We start from the raw sequence: 15661 nt of genomic DNA, 5'->3' as shown, positions 1-15661 counted from the left end.
GGTTACCCCAAAATAAGTTCTAAAAATTTGTGCTACAGAATGAAGATTATAAAATTAGTCTATTAAAACCATTTCGTACGGTGACCTCACACATTACTATATGCTTAAAGGTTATTCTTCATCTTTTACATAAATCATTCTGATGCTAAGATGCATTAAAAAGTGTGATATACACAAAGATCCTACTAATGTCTTAATTACCTAGAATATGCTTTTGTAAAAATGTTTTAAAAAGACATGTAACAATTGTACATCACCACATTATTTCTTTCCATTCTGAGTTTTATACCCTAACAGATACCTTATGGAAACAATGTCCTATACCTTCAACACATGTAAAATATTCCCAAATCACCATATCTTACATTACTGGAATTCTTTGCTCCAGTGAGACAGTTAATGCTTAGTTTTACCTCACACTGTTCAAAAGGAGAATTTTTTAAAGACAACTATAAAGATAACAATAAGTCTTAAATAATCTGCGAAGAATTTAGAATTATATAATTTAAAAAAATTCTCTCTATATATACACACATATACGCATATATATTCACATCTTGAGAGGCAAACCAATACACTAAAACTCTATAAATCATATCATTGATCTATGAACTATTTTAAATGAAGGATAAAAATGACAGCTAACAGTTAATGAGCACTTATGATGGGCCAGGCATTAAGCTAAGTGTTTTATGTCTATTATTCATCCTCCTCAAACCTTATGGAACAGGTAGTATTGTTATTAACTTCACTTTACAAGTAAGAAAACTTAAGGCATACAAGCATTAAAAATCTTACCTAAAGTTGCACTGCTAGGAAATGGTGACAACTCTAAAGCCATGCTCTTAACCATTATGTGTACCTCCTCTCCGAAGTCAAATCATACTTCTCCCATGTAGTATCTCCCAGAAAAACAGTTCTATGTAACATTATCACTATAATAATAAAATCCTAGAATACAAGAAGTTTCTCCACTTCATCTATTATCTCTTATGTTACAGTAAGACTGACCACGAAACCGTGTAGATAAGACCCACTCCAAGCCTATCTTGTTTATATTTCATCATCTACTACTCACATTTTACTACTTGCTCCTTAACCATTCAGTCTCAAACTAAACCATTTACAGCTCTCATTTTAATGTATTACTAATGGTTTATTTACAAGAAAAAAATCCCTGTATTTCAGTAAATTCAATCAGCTAACCCACTACCTATTAACCATTTAAAGTGAATAGGATTCTTCACGTACCTAAAACGTATATCTGTCCTCATCAAGAGTTTTAAGCAGTTCATGATAAGACATTTAGATACAACACCAAGGATAAAAGAACAAGAGCCAAGTAACTAAGAAAATCCCAGAAGCTTAGTAAAGTCACTGATAATTAGTACAAACTTAGCTGAATTTCCTAGACACCAATAAAGAAATAGAACCATGACAGATTTTATCTAGTAAAAAGAACAGTTCATTAAGAAATTCAAATTTTTCATAACATGAAGTTTTTAGAGAAATCTCATGAAAGTATTAAAAAGTTGTGAAATGTAGTATCAACAATTTTTGTTATTGTTGTTAGTTTCTTTAGTAGCACAGACTATCCTTACATGTAATTCCTTACAGTAATCATTTCTTAAGGCTGTGATTTTCAGCTGTGGGTGATTTTGTCCCCCAGGGGACATTCAGTAAAGTTTGGAGACATTTTCGGTTGTCACAACTGGCGTGGGGGAGTTGCTACTGCCACCTAGTGGGTACAGGACAGAAATACTGCTAAATATCTCACAATGCACAGGACAGGCCCCCACAACAAAGAATTATGCAGCTCAAAATGTCGATAATGCTTAGTTCAGAAGTCCTGGATTCTCAAGGGCATAATTCTAAATCACAGGAATCTCTACAAAGTAGTCTGAGAATTAGATTATGTATGTAGCTTTCTAGTGATCGAAAATTGGAAAAGCGATGTGTTGTGGCTTAATAAATCCAGCAAAGCAAAAAGCTAGGCAATTTCTTAGCCAACTTCTCTAAATAGTTTCAACTATACTATACAATAATATTAATTCAAAAACAAAGTCACTGTTAAATATCCACTGTAGACTGAAATGAATTCCAATAGCTCTAGATTTATGGGACACAGGTGACAAGCTGTTGTGAAAATAAGGTCCTATCTTACCCAAGTAGAAAGCCATGGAGATGGACTATATTAGAACATAAAGCTTTGTGTCACTTATCATGAAAGCTGAGAAGTTATGAACCATCAGGTACAGAAGAAATTATCCTGCCCAGAAAAACTGAGGGAATGGACTGTAAATAAGCATGACTTGGAATGCTTGTAAAATGTAATTTCTAAAATTTACCCCTAGAAATTCTGATTTAGCAGGTATGGGGTTGAGCAGACAAATTCTGTTTTAACAAGTACCCCAGGTGATTCTGATCCTGGCAGTCTTAGGATCACACACTGAGATAGAGGTCTGATGGAAAAAGTAATCAGTTGTCCCCTTTTACCATAAAAGACGCTAGTTTATGGTTTATACAAAATGTTTAAACTGGAGTAGAACTGCATCCCATAAGGGCACTTAGGGTGTTAGTGATATAAAACGAGTCCCACAAAGTAAATGTTACAATTATGTCAAAACCCAGTGAATGATACTTAAGATTTGTGCATTTCATTGTATGTAAATATTACCTAAAGAAAAAACTATTAAAAGAAAAATGAAAAATTTTTTAAAGTTGAGCACTAATGATATGCAGACTAAGGTATTCATGGGTAAAGTGTACTAATATCTGCAAATTACTCTGAAATGCATTTTGAAAAAGAAGATGCCATTAATGGATGAGTAGATGGATAGACAGATGATAAACAAATTTAGTAAAATATTAACTGTAGAATACAGGAGGCAAGTATACAGGTACCATTCCTTCAAGTTTTCTGTATGTTTGAAATTTTACATTAAAAAAAGTTGGGAGAAAAATTGTAAATTAATCCTAGAAGAATATATAAAGACTTTTCAAAACTCAACAGTTAAAAAATAATTCAACTAGAAAATGGGCAAAAGACATAAATAGACATTTCACTGAAGAGGATATACAGATGGCAAATAAGCACATGAAAAGATGTTCAGTATCAGTAGCCATTGGGGAGATACAAATTAAGACCACAGTGAGATGTAGTCTACTACACATTTTTAGAACAGCTAAGATAAAAAATAAAATTGACAATACCAAATGCTGGCAAGGATTTGGAGAAAACAGATCTCTCACACATTGCTAGTGGGATGGTAAAATGGTACAGTTACTTTGGTAATCAGTTTGGCAGTTTCTAAAAAAACTAAATATATAACATCATATGACCCAGCAATACAACAGCATTCTTGGTAATTTATCCCAGAGAAATGAAAACTTATGTCCAAATAAAAACATGATCATATACATGACTGTTCAGAGCACCTTTATTTGTAAAAGCCAAAAACTGGAAACAACTGAAACGTCCCTCAATAGATCAATGGTTAAACAAACTGTGATACAGCCATAGCATGGAATACTACTCAGCAGTAAAAAGGAATGAACAACTCATACACACAACAACTTGAATAAATATTAATCACGCTGAGTAAAAAAAAAAGCCAATCTCAAAAGGTTGCACACTGTATGATTCCATTTATGTAGCATTCTGAAAAAGACAAAATAATAGAAATGGAGAGAAGAGCAACAGTGGTTGCCAGGGCTTAAAGATGATTGCAAAGAGGATACATAGGTATATTACCTCAGCAACTTCCTGTAAACCTATTATTCCAAAATTAAAAATATTTTAAAATGAGTCATAATGAAACTAAGCTTATAATCTGTTGAACAGAAATTCCCCAGGATTCTGTCTCCCAAACCTGCAAGGTGTTGGTACAACTGACAATCACCTGTTTTCTCTGACAGCAACTGACAGTTCCTTCTTTGGTTCATTCCTGGAATGACAGCCAATGGGTGACAGTACAGCAGAGGGGGATGCTAGTTTTCTAATTTGTTACAGAAGCAGGAAATCTAGCTAACCTATCAGTTAACAAATAGTATAAAATAGTGAACAAAACATGACACAGTTCCTGACTTTACAGAACTTAAAGAGTCTAGGGAAAAATAATTAAACAGATATTTACAAATAACTATGTAATTACACGTATTCAAACTGCTGCTACAAAGAGCCTAAATATAGGCTGCTTACTATCCATAAGTGGACTGCACCCTGTCTGTGGAGTAATTTAAAACTTGTAGAGCAAGATTACATAGGTGATTTTATTTTGTTCTGTGCTTTTCCTTTTTTCCCAAATTTTTCATATTAAATATTTTATAACCAGAAAAATGTCATCAATGGGGGAAAAAGTACAACCTTGGAAAACTCATCCAATACAGCAATAATGATCAAATGTTTAAACAAAACATCTAGTCTGAACTACAATGTAATGGTTCTATATACCTAAACTGTAACAAAAAGAAACTTGCAATATTAGCAATGTTGATTTACCAATTTTAACAGTGAAGAGAGATGAGCATATATACAATTCTCACTCATTCAAATCCACTGTGGAGGTAAACATGATATTTCTATGGAACAAAATATTTGAAATAATTCTTTCATTTGTAGATTTCTTTAATGTTGTACTTGAAAGGAGAAAAATTCAGTATAATTTCACAGTGCTTTTTTATACTGAAGATTTACGAAATTTATTAAATTGAGGATTCCTAAAGCTCCTGGATCTGGTTGGAGGGAGCTTTGGATCGTGCCCAGAGAGACAAGAGACTGAGATTAACACTGCGAGCAATCAATCAATCAATCAATCAAATCTACATAATGGAGCCCCAACACTGACTGAGGCTCAAGTGAACTCCCCTGGTTAACAATACTCTGTGCGTACTATCACACACCGGACCAGGAGACCAATGCATCCTGCCTGCATGAGGAAAGAAACTGCGTTCATACATCTGGATTTCTCCCTTGGCTGATGTTAATCTGTATTCTTTCACTGTAATAAATCATAACTCTAAGCATAACAACTTTCAGTGAGTTCTGTGAGTCTTTGCAGCAAATCACTGAACCCAAGAGTGGTTCTGAGAACCCCAGACTTGTAATTGGTGTCAGATGTGAGGCCCATCTTGGGGACTGTTCCCTGTAACTCTGCAGTTGGCTAGATTCAGAGGTGACAGCAGTCTTGGGGACTGTGACCTCAAACTCCTCACAGCAGCTCAAATACATTGCTCCTGTAATTGTCCCTTTCCTCTGTCTTGCAGCATCAACCTCCCTCTCTCCACTGGATCATTCCTATCAGTATACAAACATGATTTAATATCTTCCCATCTTAGTTCAAAAAAATGCTAGTTCCAAACTGTCATGATGTAACTGATGATTCGGAGCTACAGTCTTTTCTATAGCTTGGCAAATTGTCATACTCCTTTTTTAAAAAAAAAATGTATTTATTTGGCTGCACCAGGTCTTTAGTTGCAGCACGTGGGATCTTTGGTTGTGGCATGTGGGATCTAGTTTCCTGACCAGGGATGGAACCTGGGACCCCTGCATTAGGAGCGTGGAGTCTTAAACCGCTGGAGCAGCGGGGAAGTCCCTGTCATATTCTTTTTAAGTACAGATCAACTTCCAGCATTTTATCCGTTGTGCTTTCAGTGTTATGGAACGTCTCCAAGACTTCCCTTAATACGAAGTATTTTGCTAGTCTTGCTTTCTCTGGGACATCTTCACTCTTTCATCACACCCAGTTTTCTCATTTACATCAGTGAGTTCACCTCCACTAAGGGCCTGCAGTACAGATCTAGAGTCTCTCAAATGGCAGCAGTCAACATTCCTAAGGTCAGCAATTCCTTCTGTAACTCTACTTACAAAGATTTGGATTTATTTACAGCCATATTACTTTTCATTTCTTTGATAGACTTTTATCTTTGTTGGCCAAGTCCCTCTTTGAATTACCTATTTTTGTAAAATAGATAATTCAATAATTAGTATCTCTGGGATCCAAGGTAGCAACACAACTCCATGCTTTGCTGTATGTGCAAAACCGCTGGATGAACAGCAATCAATCACTGACAGAACCTGAAAGTGACGAGAGTGAGCATCCATCAAGACACTCATAAATGCAGTGATCTGTGGACTGAGGAAACAGCAGCCAAGTGCGTGCTTTATGCAACTACCCACAGTTAACATACCACAGTAAATGAACTCTGAACCATGCTGTTCGGAACCAGGTGTTATTGAACTACAGTGTGGTAACAGCGGTTCATGCCACACCAGGCCTGCCTGTGTTTCCACAGGATGTGTTTCCTCATGCCCAGAATGAGGATAATACCATAGCTACAAACCCAAAGATGTGGTACAGCTCTGATCAGAGAATAAACCACTGTACAATAAGAGTAAGTATAACGATCCTGGCTCTGCTCATACATACTTTCTGCCCTTCATATTCACATAAGTAAGGTACTGAGAGAAAAATTTCCCACTTCTCTAATGTGAAGCCTCTAGATCAGATCACTATCACTTGCAACTTATTAGCTAAATGAATCAAGACTTTCTTAATACTATTCAAACAAAATTAAAGCTAGAAATAAATTAGATCTTACGGTTAAAAAAGACAATAGCCAATAAATTGATCTCAAGTCTTTGTTATTACAAAAAAAAGCCAACCTTGTTTATTCTAACTGATTTTATGTAAAATATACAAACAATTACTGGATTAGGATTTTTAAATGCATCATCTCACTTAATCTTACTTAAAGAAACTCAGTAAGTTAGTCAGAGATCCCACACACAGTAGTCTATGGGGCCAAGACTTGGATCCAAGTCTGAAGAATTATATATCATACCTGGAACTTGTGAAATATATGCTTTAACACAAATATAACAATTTGTGAAAATCCGTATATTCAAATATGTAATAAGTAAGTAAAATGGTGTTAAATGTGGAAAGCTATAATCACTAACGCCTGGGAATGAAAAATATGCTGACCAAATGCTAACTGCTGCTCCAGAAAGCCTTACTACTCTAACTTCACTTTTAAAGAAACATCTTTAAGGCACTAACTCTGTCTTTCCGGATTATCACATAACATTTGGTTTCAATTCCTATTCACTGAAGAGACAGATTTGTATGCCTACCCTCAGGTTTTATTCTAGGCACCAGAACAAAAGTGTGAAACAAAAGAGGCAAACTTCTCCCTTTCCATGAGCTTTCTGAATTCTAATGGAGCTGACACTCTCTACATGAGTGAGTAGATCCAATATGTAAGAAGACCCAGGTCATACTCCTAAACTTCAAAGTGATCACCACTGAATTTTATCTGGATCATGGTGACAAGAACACTGAAAGTTTGTTGGATTGACTATTTACAACATTTTGCTAGCAGTTTAAGAAAGAAATTAACATTAAAAACTTGCTAAACCTTTCACCTAAAAGCAGTAGTCCTCATAAGAGAACTTAGAGGAAAATGTTCTGCTATAATAATAAATCTAAATGCTGAATTAAAAGATATTTCAACTTCCTCAATTCATAGATACATATAAAACTACAACTGAAAGTAGACACCAGTTACAATGCCATTGTCATATAAGCTCATCTTTCTTTTAAAACTAAAAAAATAGTAACCTTTGAAGTTTTTTTTAATGAGCATGAACACAGTAATATATAATCAGTAAATTTAATGGGGCCAACTTTTTGTGTGGCTTTTTGAAATGACATGTTTTGTGTGGTAGGTCTACATGTTTTTATTATATTAGCCTTTGCATTAATTTGGTTTTTTTTTTTAATTTTTTCAGTAAAAGTTTAAAAGCTAAAAACAGCTTTTAAAGAATTAATGATGTCCAAAGAGATTCTGTAATTTCATTGCTAGAAATAATACTTTTACAATAACACTAGTACACAATGTGCCTTTTTATATTGGAACTATGAGTATAAATTGGCAGGCTACTTCTTCATTTTTTAAACAATCAAAATGATAAATTGAAAATGTGTAAGATATCTATCCTTTGGATTAATTTCAGTCAGACTCCCAAATACAATGACAAGATTTTTAGACAAGTTATTTTTTCCCCTTAATTTCATTTTCAAAGCTAAGAGAAAAAGAAGGGAGAGGGGGAAAAAAAACAAAGCCACTTCAAAACTACCAGAATAAAACACATCTAGATCTTGACCAGCAATATTTTATTTAGAAAACTACCAGGACATCATGAGATAAAGTTCCTAAATATGTTACTTAAATAATTAATAATATTAATATGACAGTGATCAGATAATTGCTATTTAATTGTTAGTTTTTAAAACAAAATTCTCTGGATTGGCATTTCTCCCTTTTTGTCATTTGACAGAGACTTAATCTAAGAAATCACACAGATATTTCTTCTTCTTGACTAATAAACTCCATTACTAAAAAATGGTAAGTGGCTTTAACATTTTTTCTAATATCTCTTGATGCAGAGAGAGATATACAGAAATATGGGGATAGTCAAAAGACATCAAAATTTTGAAATCTGAATTAACTCAAAGAACAGCTAATGATATCTCAATAAATATTAACAACAATTTTTTAAAGTCAAAAATGTTCCCTTTTATAGAATTTTGGTATTTTCCAAGCTTTTCTTTAAGAGGGACTATTTTAAAATGTAATCTCCTCTAATTTCTTCCACCTATTTCTCAAAACAAAAAATTTAATGTAAAACATGTAGCTTATTTTTATAAAACTAAGGAAATGTTTTATAATGAAATGAATATTAAAACTTCAAATAAAACTTTCATCATGCTAAACAAGTTTTTTAAAAACCAACAGGTAACATATAATTAAAATATTTTTATAAGGAATTCATATGATTAAGAATGCAAATATTGCCAAAACCTCATATAACTTCCTCCCTCTTTTATCCACGGTAATTGTAATCTTCTTTGGTGTTCTCTGATTCTGAAATGCCAAAATTTAACTGTAAAGTTTTTATTTGTCCTGAAGAGATTTTTTTTAAACAGTGATAACTTCCTCACTGATTAACATCCTATACTCTCTTTTGAAATGTAACATATTTCTTTAAATCAGATCCTTACACAGTCATTTTTATACAGTCTATTTTCTTTTCAGAAATTCATAAATTATGACAACAAAGAAAAAGTTATATAACTTCTAAAGGAAGGAAGAATTATACATTAACACAAAATATGATATTTTTTAAGAACAGTTGGGGGGGGATGAACAAAATTAGTGAAGGAGATTAAAAGGCACAAACTTTCAGCTATAAAATAAGTAAATCAAGGGGGTGTAATGTACACATAGGGAATATAGTCAATAGTGTCTAATGACAGATGGTAACTGGACTTATCGTGGTGATGATTTCATGTGTGAAAATATCAAATCATGATGTTGTACACCTGAAACTAATATTGTATGTTAATTATAACTCAATAAAAGAAAAATATTTTTATTTAAAAAAAATATATAGGAAGAATAGTTGGGCCCTATGTTTTGAACAAAAAATTCCTGTAAACACTTCAACTCCTTTCTCCAAAAACAGTCACTGTTTTCCACATACACATTGCTGCATGCATTGTTTTTCCTTCTTCAATCTTATGATGGCATAGCAAACCATGCTGCAGCAACATCCATCTCTGCACACATCCTACCTTTCCTGAACTATAGTTTCTAAGAAGTATGCCATAGTTACTGTGGTTGCTATAATCACTATCAGTTTTTTTGCTCTCTTCTCTGGTAACCAAACTGTACAGAGAAACATCTAAAACCCCTTCTGATCTAGCACTGACTGCATCTTGCTGTTGTTTTGAACCTTTAATTGATATAATTTTTAAAAAAGAAAATATTTCATCTTGGGCACTAAACAACTTTTGGAGGAAAAAAATGGAGCAAGTGCCAGTTTTGTGAAGCTACATTCATTGACAATTTGTTCTACTCTCCCTTTGTTTCCGGTGTATTTTATCAAAATTACAGAAAATACCTGTATTTTAAAATTACAATATATTATTTCATAAAAAATAATGATCAACAGATCAACAGTAACTTCCTTTATCTGGGTGTACTTTGGTGATTTGCTTTCCATAAGCAAAATCTAGAAAATTTTATTGCAAATACATTTAATTCTATCTTAGACTCTTAACCTCACCACATCTCATAATTGAAATAGCTTTAGGCTGGCAACAGGCCAAATGTTTTAACAGGCAATTAGCAGAACAGAGCGCCACTTACTGGTTTTTAGTTATTATTCACAAGAATACTTAAAAGAGAAACATGATAACAATTTCATTCTCTGAGATTGGTAATAAACTTTAATAGACTTCACACCACTTTAAGAATGTAAGAATACAGCAGCACTTCCACTAAACATTCTAATAACAAATTATGTTAAAATTACCTTTAATGCTATAACACAGCAACAGAAAACATTAAATCTAGGGAAATTCATAGAAATTAATATATTCTTCACAGGTAAAATGAACCATAGAGCAGATGTTTTTAAGGAGTGTTTTTTAAGGAGTATACTTACAAAGATAAAATTATATTTTCTCAACTCTCTAGCTCTAACCAAATGTTTGGTTATTCATTGATTAGCTTAAAAATCCAAAATTACAGAATCTCAAATAAACTGTCCAAAAGACATAAAAATAAAAAAGCTTAAAAAGCTAAATTGAGCAATTTAATTTCTTAATGTAAAAAGAAAAAATTACTTTAAGCTGGTTTCAAACTCGATGTTCCTTTCCTGTGGGTATGATTGTTACTTCAAACTTGTATTTTTGCAAATTGGCTGTCAAAGGCTAACGCAGCATTCTACTCAAGAATGTTATAAAGCTTACTCACCTTGGTTTGGCTGCATATTCATATTTGGTCTGGGGCCATAGTTTCCCATCGGCTGCCCTTGACTCATGGTCATCTGGTTCTGTACCGGCATGCTCTGTGACGATGGCACCGAATGGCTGTAACCACCCATGGACCCGTGGCTACTTGAAGGCATGTTCATGGAACTGTTTGTCATATTGAGTTGATTGGGTCCAGGTCCCTGCATAGGCATATGGTTAGGCCCTTTGAAGAAAAGTGATCAGAACCAAAATATTAAAGTCAAATAGATGATCTATACAAAAGATGACCTATACAAACAGATGACCTATACTTTAAGAAGCTTATTTATTTCTTTGCTGTAACGTAACAATAATACAACCAATAACTTGAGTATTTAATCAACAGCAAAGTAAATGCTTTACAAGAATGATAGCAAATACTGTGAGGTAGACATTACTATCATTTTACAGATTAAGAAACTGTTGCTTTTGAAAAGCCAGGAACATTCTGGAAAAAAAGAGTAATGAAGGAGGACTTGCTTTATAAGAGACCAAAACATATAAAGCTGAATTAAAAGTGTGTAGTACCAACACATAAATGAACTGATTAACAGATCGATAAACCTAGAGCACTGTCTAAAAACCGACCGAAATGCATAATTTGGTAAACAATAAAGGTGCTGATATTACGTATCAGTGGGCAAAAGAAAGATAATTCAATAAATGATGTTGTAACAACTGAGTAGATATCTAGAAAAATACAGGTTGGATCCCTACCACATTCCTTCTACCAAAACTAAGTCCAGATGAATAAAAAAATTACACATTAAAAAAGAAGAAAGAAAAAGCAAAGAAATCAAAACAGAGTATTTCAAGACAGAGAATCTTTAAAATAATCTTGGAATGTAAGGGCTTTTTTAAGTATGCCAAAAAACCCAGAACCATAAAAGATTTATGAAATAGAGTACATAAAAATAAAACACTTGCACATGACCAACAAAACAAAATTAACTAATAAAAAGATAAACTGGGAAAAAATTATGTACAAGAAATATCACAGACCAAACTGCTTACTTAACATATAAAGTAAGTAAAAGACCACCAGCAGTAAAAGGGCAAAGTACATGAATGATCAGTTCACACGAAAACTACAAAAGGGGTCATAAACATGAGAAAACTGCTTGCTTCATTTAATATAATAAAAAGGCAAATTAAAACTATGAGATCCATTTTTCAACTTTTAAATTTGCAAAGGTCAGAAGTTTTGTTCTGAGTATATTATGAAGAAAAAAGCACTTTCACACTTTGTTGAGAGAATATAAATGTATAAATAAGCACTATCTTTATGTAGACCAACATGGCAATACCATATTTTAAAATGCATATACCTTTAACCTAGCAATTTCAGTTCTAGGAATTTATCCTATAAATGTACAGGTTTTTGTGTGTGTATGTATATGGAAGCAAAATTGTAAGTTTGTTTACCTATTTATTTATATTTTACAGGCATATTCATAAAAGCATAATTTTTAACACCAAAAGACTAAGAATAACCTATATTTCTATCAGAAGGGAACTGTCCAAATAAATTAGAGGCATCCATGAAAAAGAATGTAACGCAGTTATCAAAAAGAATGAGGTAACTCTTCATATACGAGTGATCTCCAAAGTACATCTTTATACACTCATGGTCTCCAAGAGAAATCTTTAAGAGGTAAAAAAAAATGATATATAATACTAACAGTATGCTACCATTTGTGTTTTTAAAAAAAAGAAGAAAGAAAAAAGACTGTATGCATGCATATGTTTTAAAGGATAACTAGATACCAATGCCTGTTTGGAACAAAGCATCTGGGTAGGTAGGGGCTGTATACCTTTTTGTACCTTTTGATTTTGGTACCACAGGCATGTATTATCTAAATATTTTTTAACCAGTTAAATTTTTTTCAAAAGGAACCTAAGACTAAAAGGATAATCTGACCAAGAGCAAACAGCACATAAGTAGCACTGTAGCTTATATAATAAAATATTGAAAACAAAACTAAAATCAGAAATTAAAAACCTAGATAAAAATTTGTGTGCAAAAAAAGGTTGGCTAAATGCTATACAAAACTTATTAAATAATGACAATATAGATAACTGGACTTCAAATTTCTCCTACACCTAACTGTAAACTCTCTCACTACAAATTGTTTTAGAAGCTCTACAGTATCCTGGACAATCCAGATCATAACTGGTTGAAAATCTCTGGCTCATAGAGTATATTTTACTCCAGATGGCCTTACACAAAAACCAAAATGTCATGTTAACAATAATTATACTTCTGCTTGCTTGCTTGCTTGCTTCCTCAGCCTTAGGCTTGAATGCTAACTGGAGAAGTTGAGTCAAAATCCTAATTAAAATTACCACCATAAAAAGTCACAAAACTCCTCTAACTTGCTAACCCACATTAGCACTACCCACCCAGTTTTAAAAACTATGTGTCCTGATGAGCTAAGTGTGGATTGGGCAAGAAGCTTCCTTCTGATTACAACCTGACGAGAAGTTAGGTCTTCATTCCTACCTCCATGTGGGGTGAGGGCCACGTGGGCCATGACTGTGGAAGGAAAGAGAAGGTTGCCACCAACACACCACCGCTCTCCTACATGACCAATCTCCTATAAGCCAGGCTACCTGGCTTCTTTTGCTCTGTGCTCTCTTTTGCTTCATTTTCTACACCCGCAGTCCCTGGACACCAATGCTAGCAGCCACCATAATCAGTTAAGGCGACACCATCCTAAGGATGCTAATATTACTAATTTTAAAAATAAATTGCTCTGTTATTTTAATTTACTCTCATTATTGCTATTTGTATATACTTTCTTTTTGTTAATGAAAACCTTTGTCTTTAGAAAGTAAAAATATTCTCATATTATATATAGAAAATACCTCACCAAGAATTATGGGTATGGATGTGACTGTTGTTACAAAAACAAAATAGTTTAAAGATACTTTTCAGATTAAAAACTGAAACCAGCAAAAGGTAACTAAATAAGCATCCAATGGTCTGAAAGACATTTTAAGTGGCTCTAAACTTAAAATGGATAAATAGTAAATGGTTCATTATATAAGAAAGCTAACACTTTTTAGCTTTTAATTTTGCTTCAATATCAATTTCCACATTTCTATTATGGTATAAACATATGTATTCATAAAAATCCATACTCAGTTTCAGTAGACCAATGAGGAAATATTAAATATATTACCACTTTAGAGACTGTTTTGTTTTTTTCTCCCCAGGTGTCTTTTCCAGCAATACTGTTTCTGAGATCAATAAACTTTTAAGTAAATACAAAACTCAGAGAAATGTTATAATACATTTTTATAAACAGATTTTAATTCTTAAACCATGGCGCACTGCCTTTTTCCCCCCAAAAGCTTCTAAAGCCAGCTGTATTGCATAGTTTCAGACAGACTAAATTTAGCCAGTTCTGTTCATCAGAGGAATGCTGTGTGTCAGCTACATCAAAGCCCAAGGGCAGCCTGATAAACACTGAATACAGGTCACGTAGCTCTGTAGCTAACAAACTCTAAGAGAGCTTGGACTCGGGGGCATTCAAAGCAGTTTTGTCATCAACAATCTAGTATCCCTTGAGCCCCCATGTCGTTTCAGTTGCTAAGCAACTCTGGTGTTAATGTCTTAGAGGAGAAAAACTTACCAGGCATCTGGCCGTTCATCTGGTTCTGCATGTGTGGTGCAGGAGGACCCCCACCTACCATTCCATCTGAAGGCATGTTGTGAGAGCGTGGAGGTGGGGGAGGGCCGCTCTGATTCATCCCTCCAGGACCCATAGGCATATTCTGTGTGGGTGGCTGAAAGAAGACAGTTTAGTAAAACAAGAAAAACAGTTAGACTAATGTATTAAAGATGCATATGGTATAACAGTTGCCTGTATTATTCAACTGAATAGGAACAAAAACACAAATGCATTTCAACTTATTGTAATATATTTTAATTATGGACTTATTAACAACACATTTAATACGCTCCGAAAATTTCACAAGATCATTAGCATGAATATATCATCTGACCATGTTAGACCAAAAGAAGACCAGAATTCTAGTACATTGTACTTCACAGTGAAAATTTAAAAATTTAACATTCTATACAAAAAGAATTCTTATTTATTTATATATGAGGATTTCTAATGTGCCCACTATCGTTGGTTATTTAAATTATGTTTTAAAAATTAAGTCCCCTTTCACTATTAATATATTTGGATATGTTTACTATTAATGGTGAATTTCACCTGAAAAGATATAGTAACAAAAGATTATAAAAGGGCCAGAAGCTTCAAAATGTGATCTATTTTATACTGTTTGAGGCGGGGGGTAGTGGTTTTGGAGGGGGAATGTTTTAAACCACAAAGACTCAGCTCAGCCCAACATTTTTGTGCCGACTACTCCTATAGATTGAAAACATTACTGATGGCCTCCAAGGGTACAGAGACAGCTGCCTCAAAAGGATGCCTTTGGCAAATTTCCTAATGAAAGTGTGAAGAAAATCACTGACTAACCTTGAGAGTTCACAAAAGGGCGAAAGGAAAAACACAGATACAAGGTGCTCTATAACACCTGGCTCCCTTCTTGGGGATTTCTGGGTAGAGAAAGCACAGTTTCCTCCCAAACTCCAGTTTTTTAAGCCTGCAAGAGGACAGGGCAGTACTGTTCTTCAAAAATCTATTTCTGCCTTCTTTCTTTACTTGTCTATGTTTTAAACATAATGTCCATTCCTATACCTTCAGTCATTCTCTTCCTCCCACATGTTTACTGTGTCTGTACCACCCAGATCTTGGAAACACAATCTTCCCTGGCACACT

The 15661-nt window shown here is 33.7% G+C and overlaps 1 protein-coding gene across 9 annotated transcripts in view; it reads right to left on the bottom strand.

The window, feature by feature from the left end:
* Positions 1 to 15661, bottom strand: part of SS18 (SS18 subunit of BAF chromatin remodeling complex) — a 79587-nt gene that overhangs the window by 24293 nt on the left and 39633 nt on the right. For all 9 annotated transcript variants that reach the window (XM_057698409.1, XM_057698416.1, XM_057698417.1 and 6 more), the window contains 2 exons: positions 14501 to 14654; positions 10825 to 11046 (listed from right to left, as the gene is read on the bottom strand). In XM_057698409.1, coding sequence (XP_057554392.1) covers positions 10825 to 11046; positions 14501 to 14654 — 376 coding nt within the window. The remainder of the gene's footprint in view (positions 1 to 10824; positions 11047 to 14500; positions 14655 to 15661) is intronic.

The sequence above is a fragment of the Hippopotamus amphibius genome, chromosome 11 (assembly GCF_030028045.1).
Source record: "Hippopotamus amphibius kiboko isolate mHipAmp2 chromosome 11, mHipAmp2.hap2, whole genome shotgun sequence".
Lineage (NCBI taxonomy): Eukaryota > Metazoa > Chordata > Mammalia > Artiodactyla > Hippopotamidae > Hippopotamus > Hippopotamus amphibius.
This window is presented reverse-complemented; position numbering and strand designations above follow the sequence as displayed.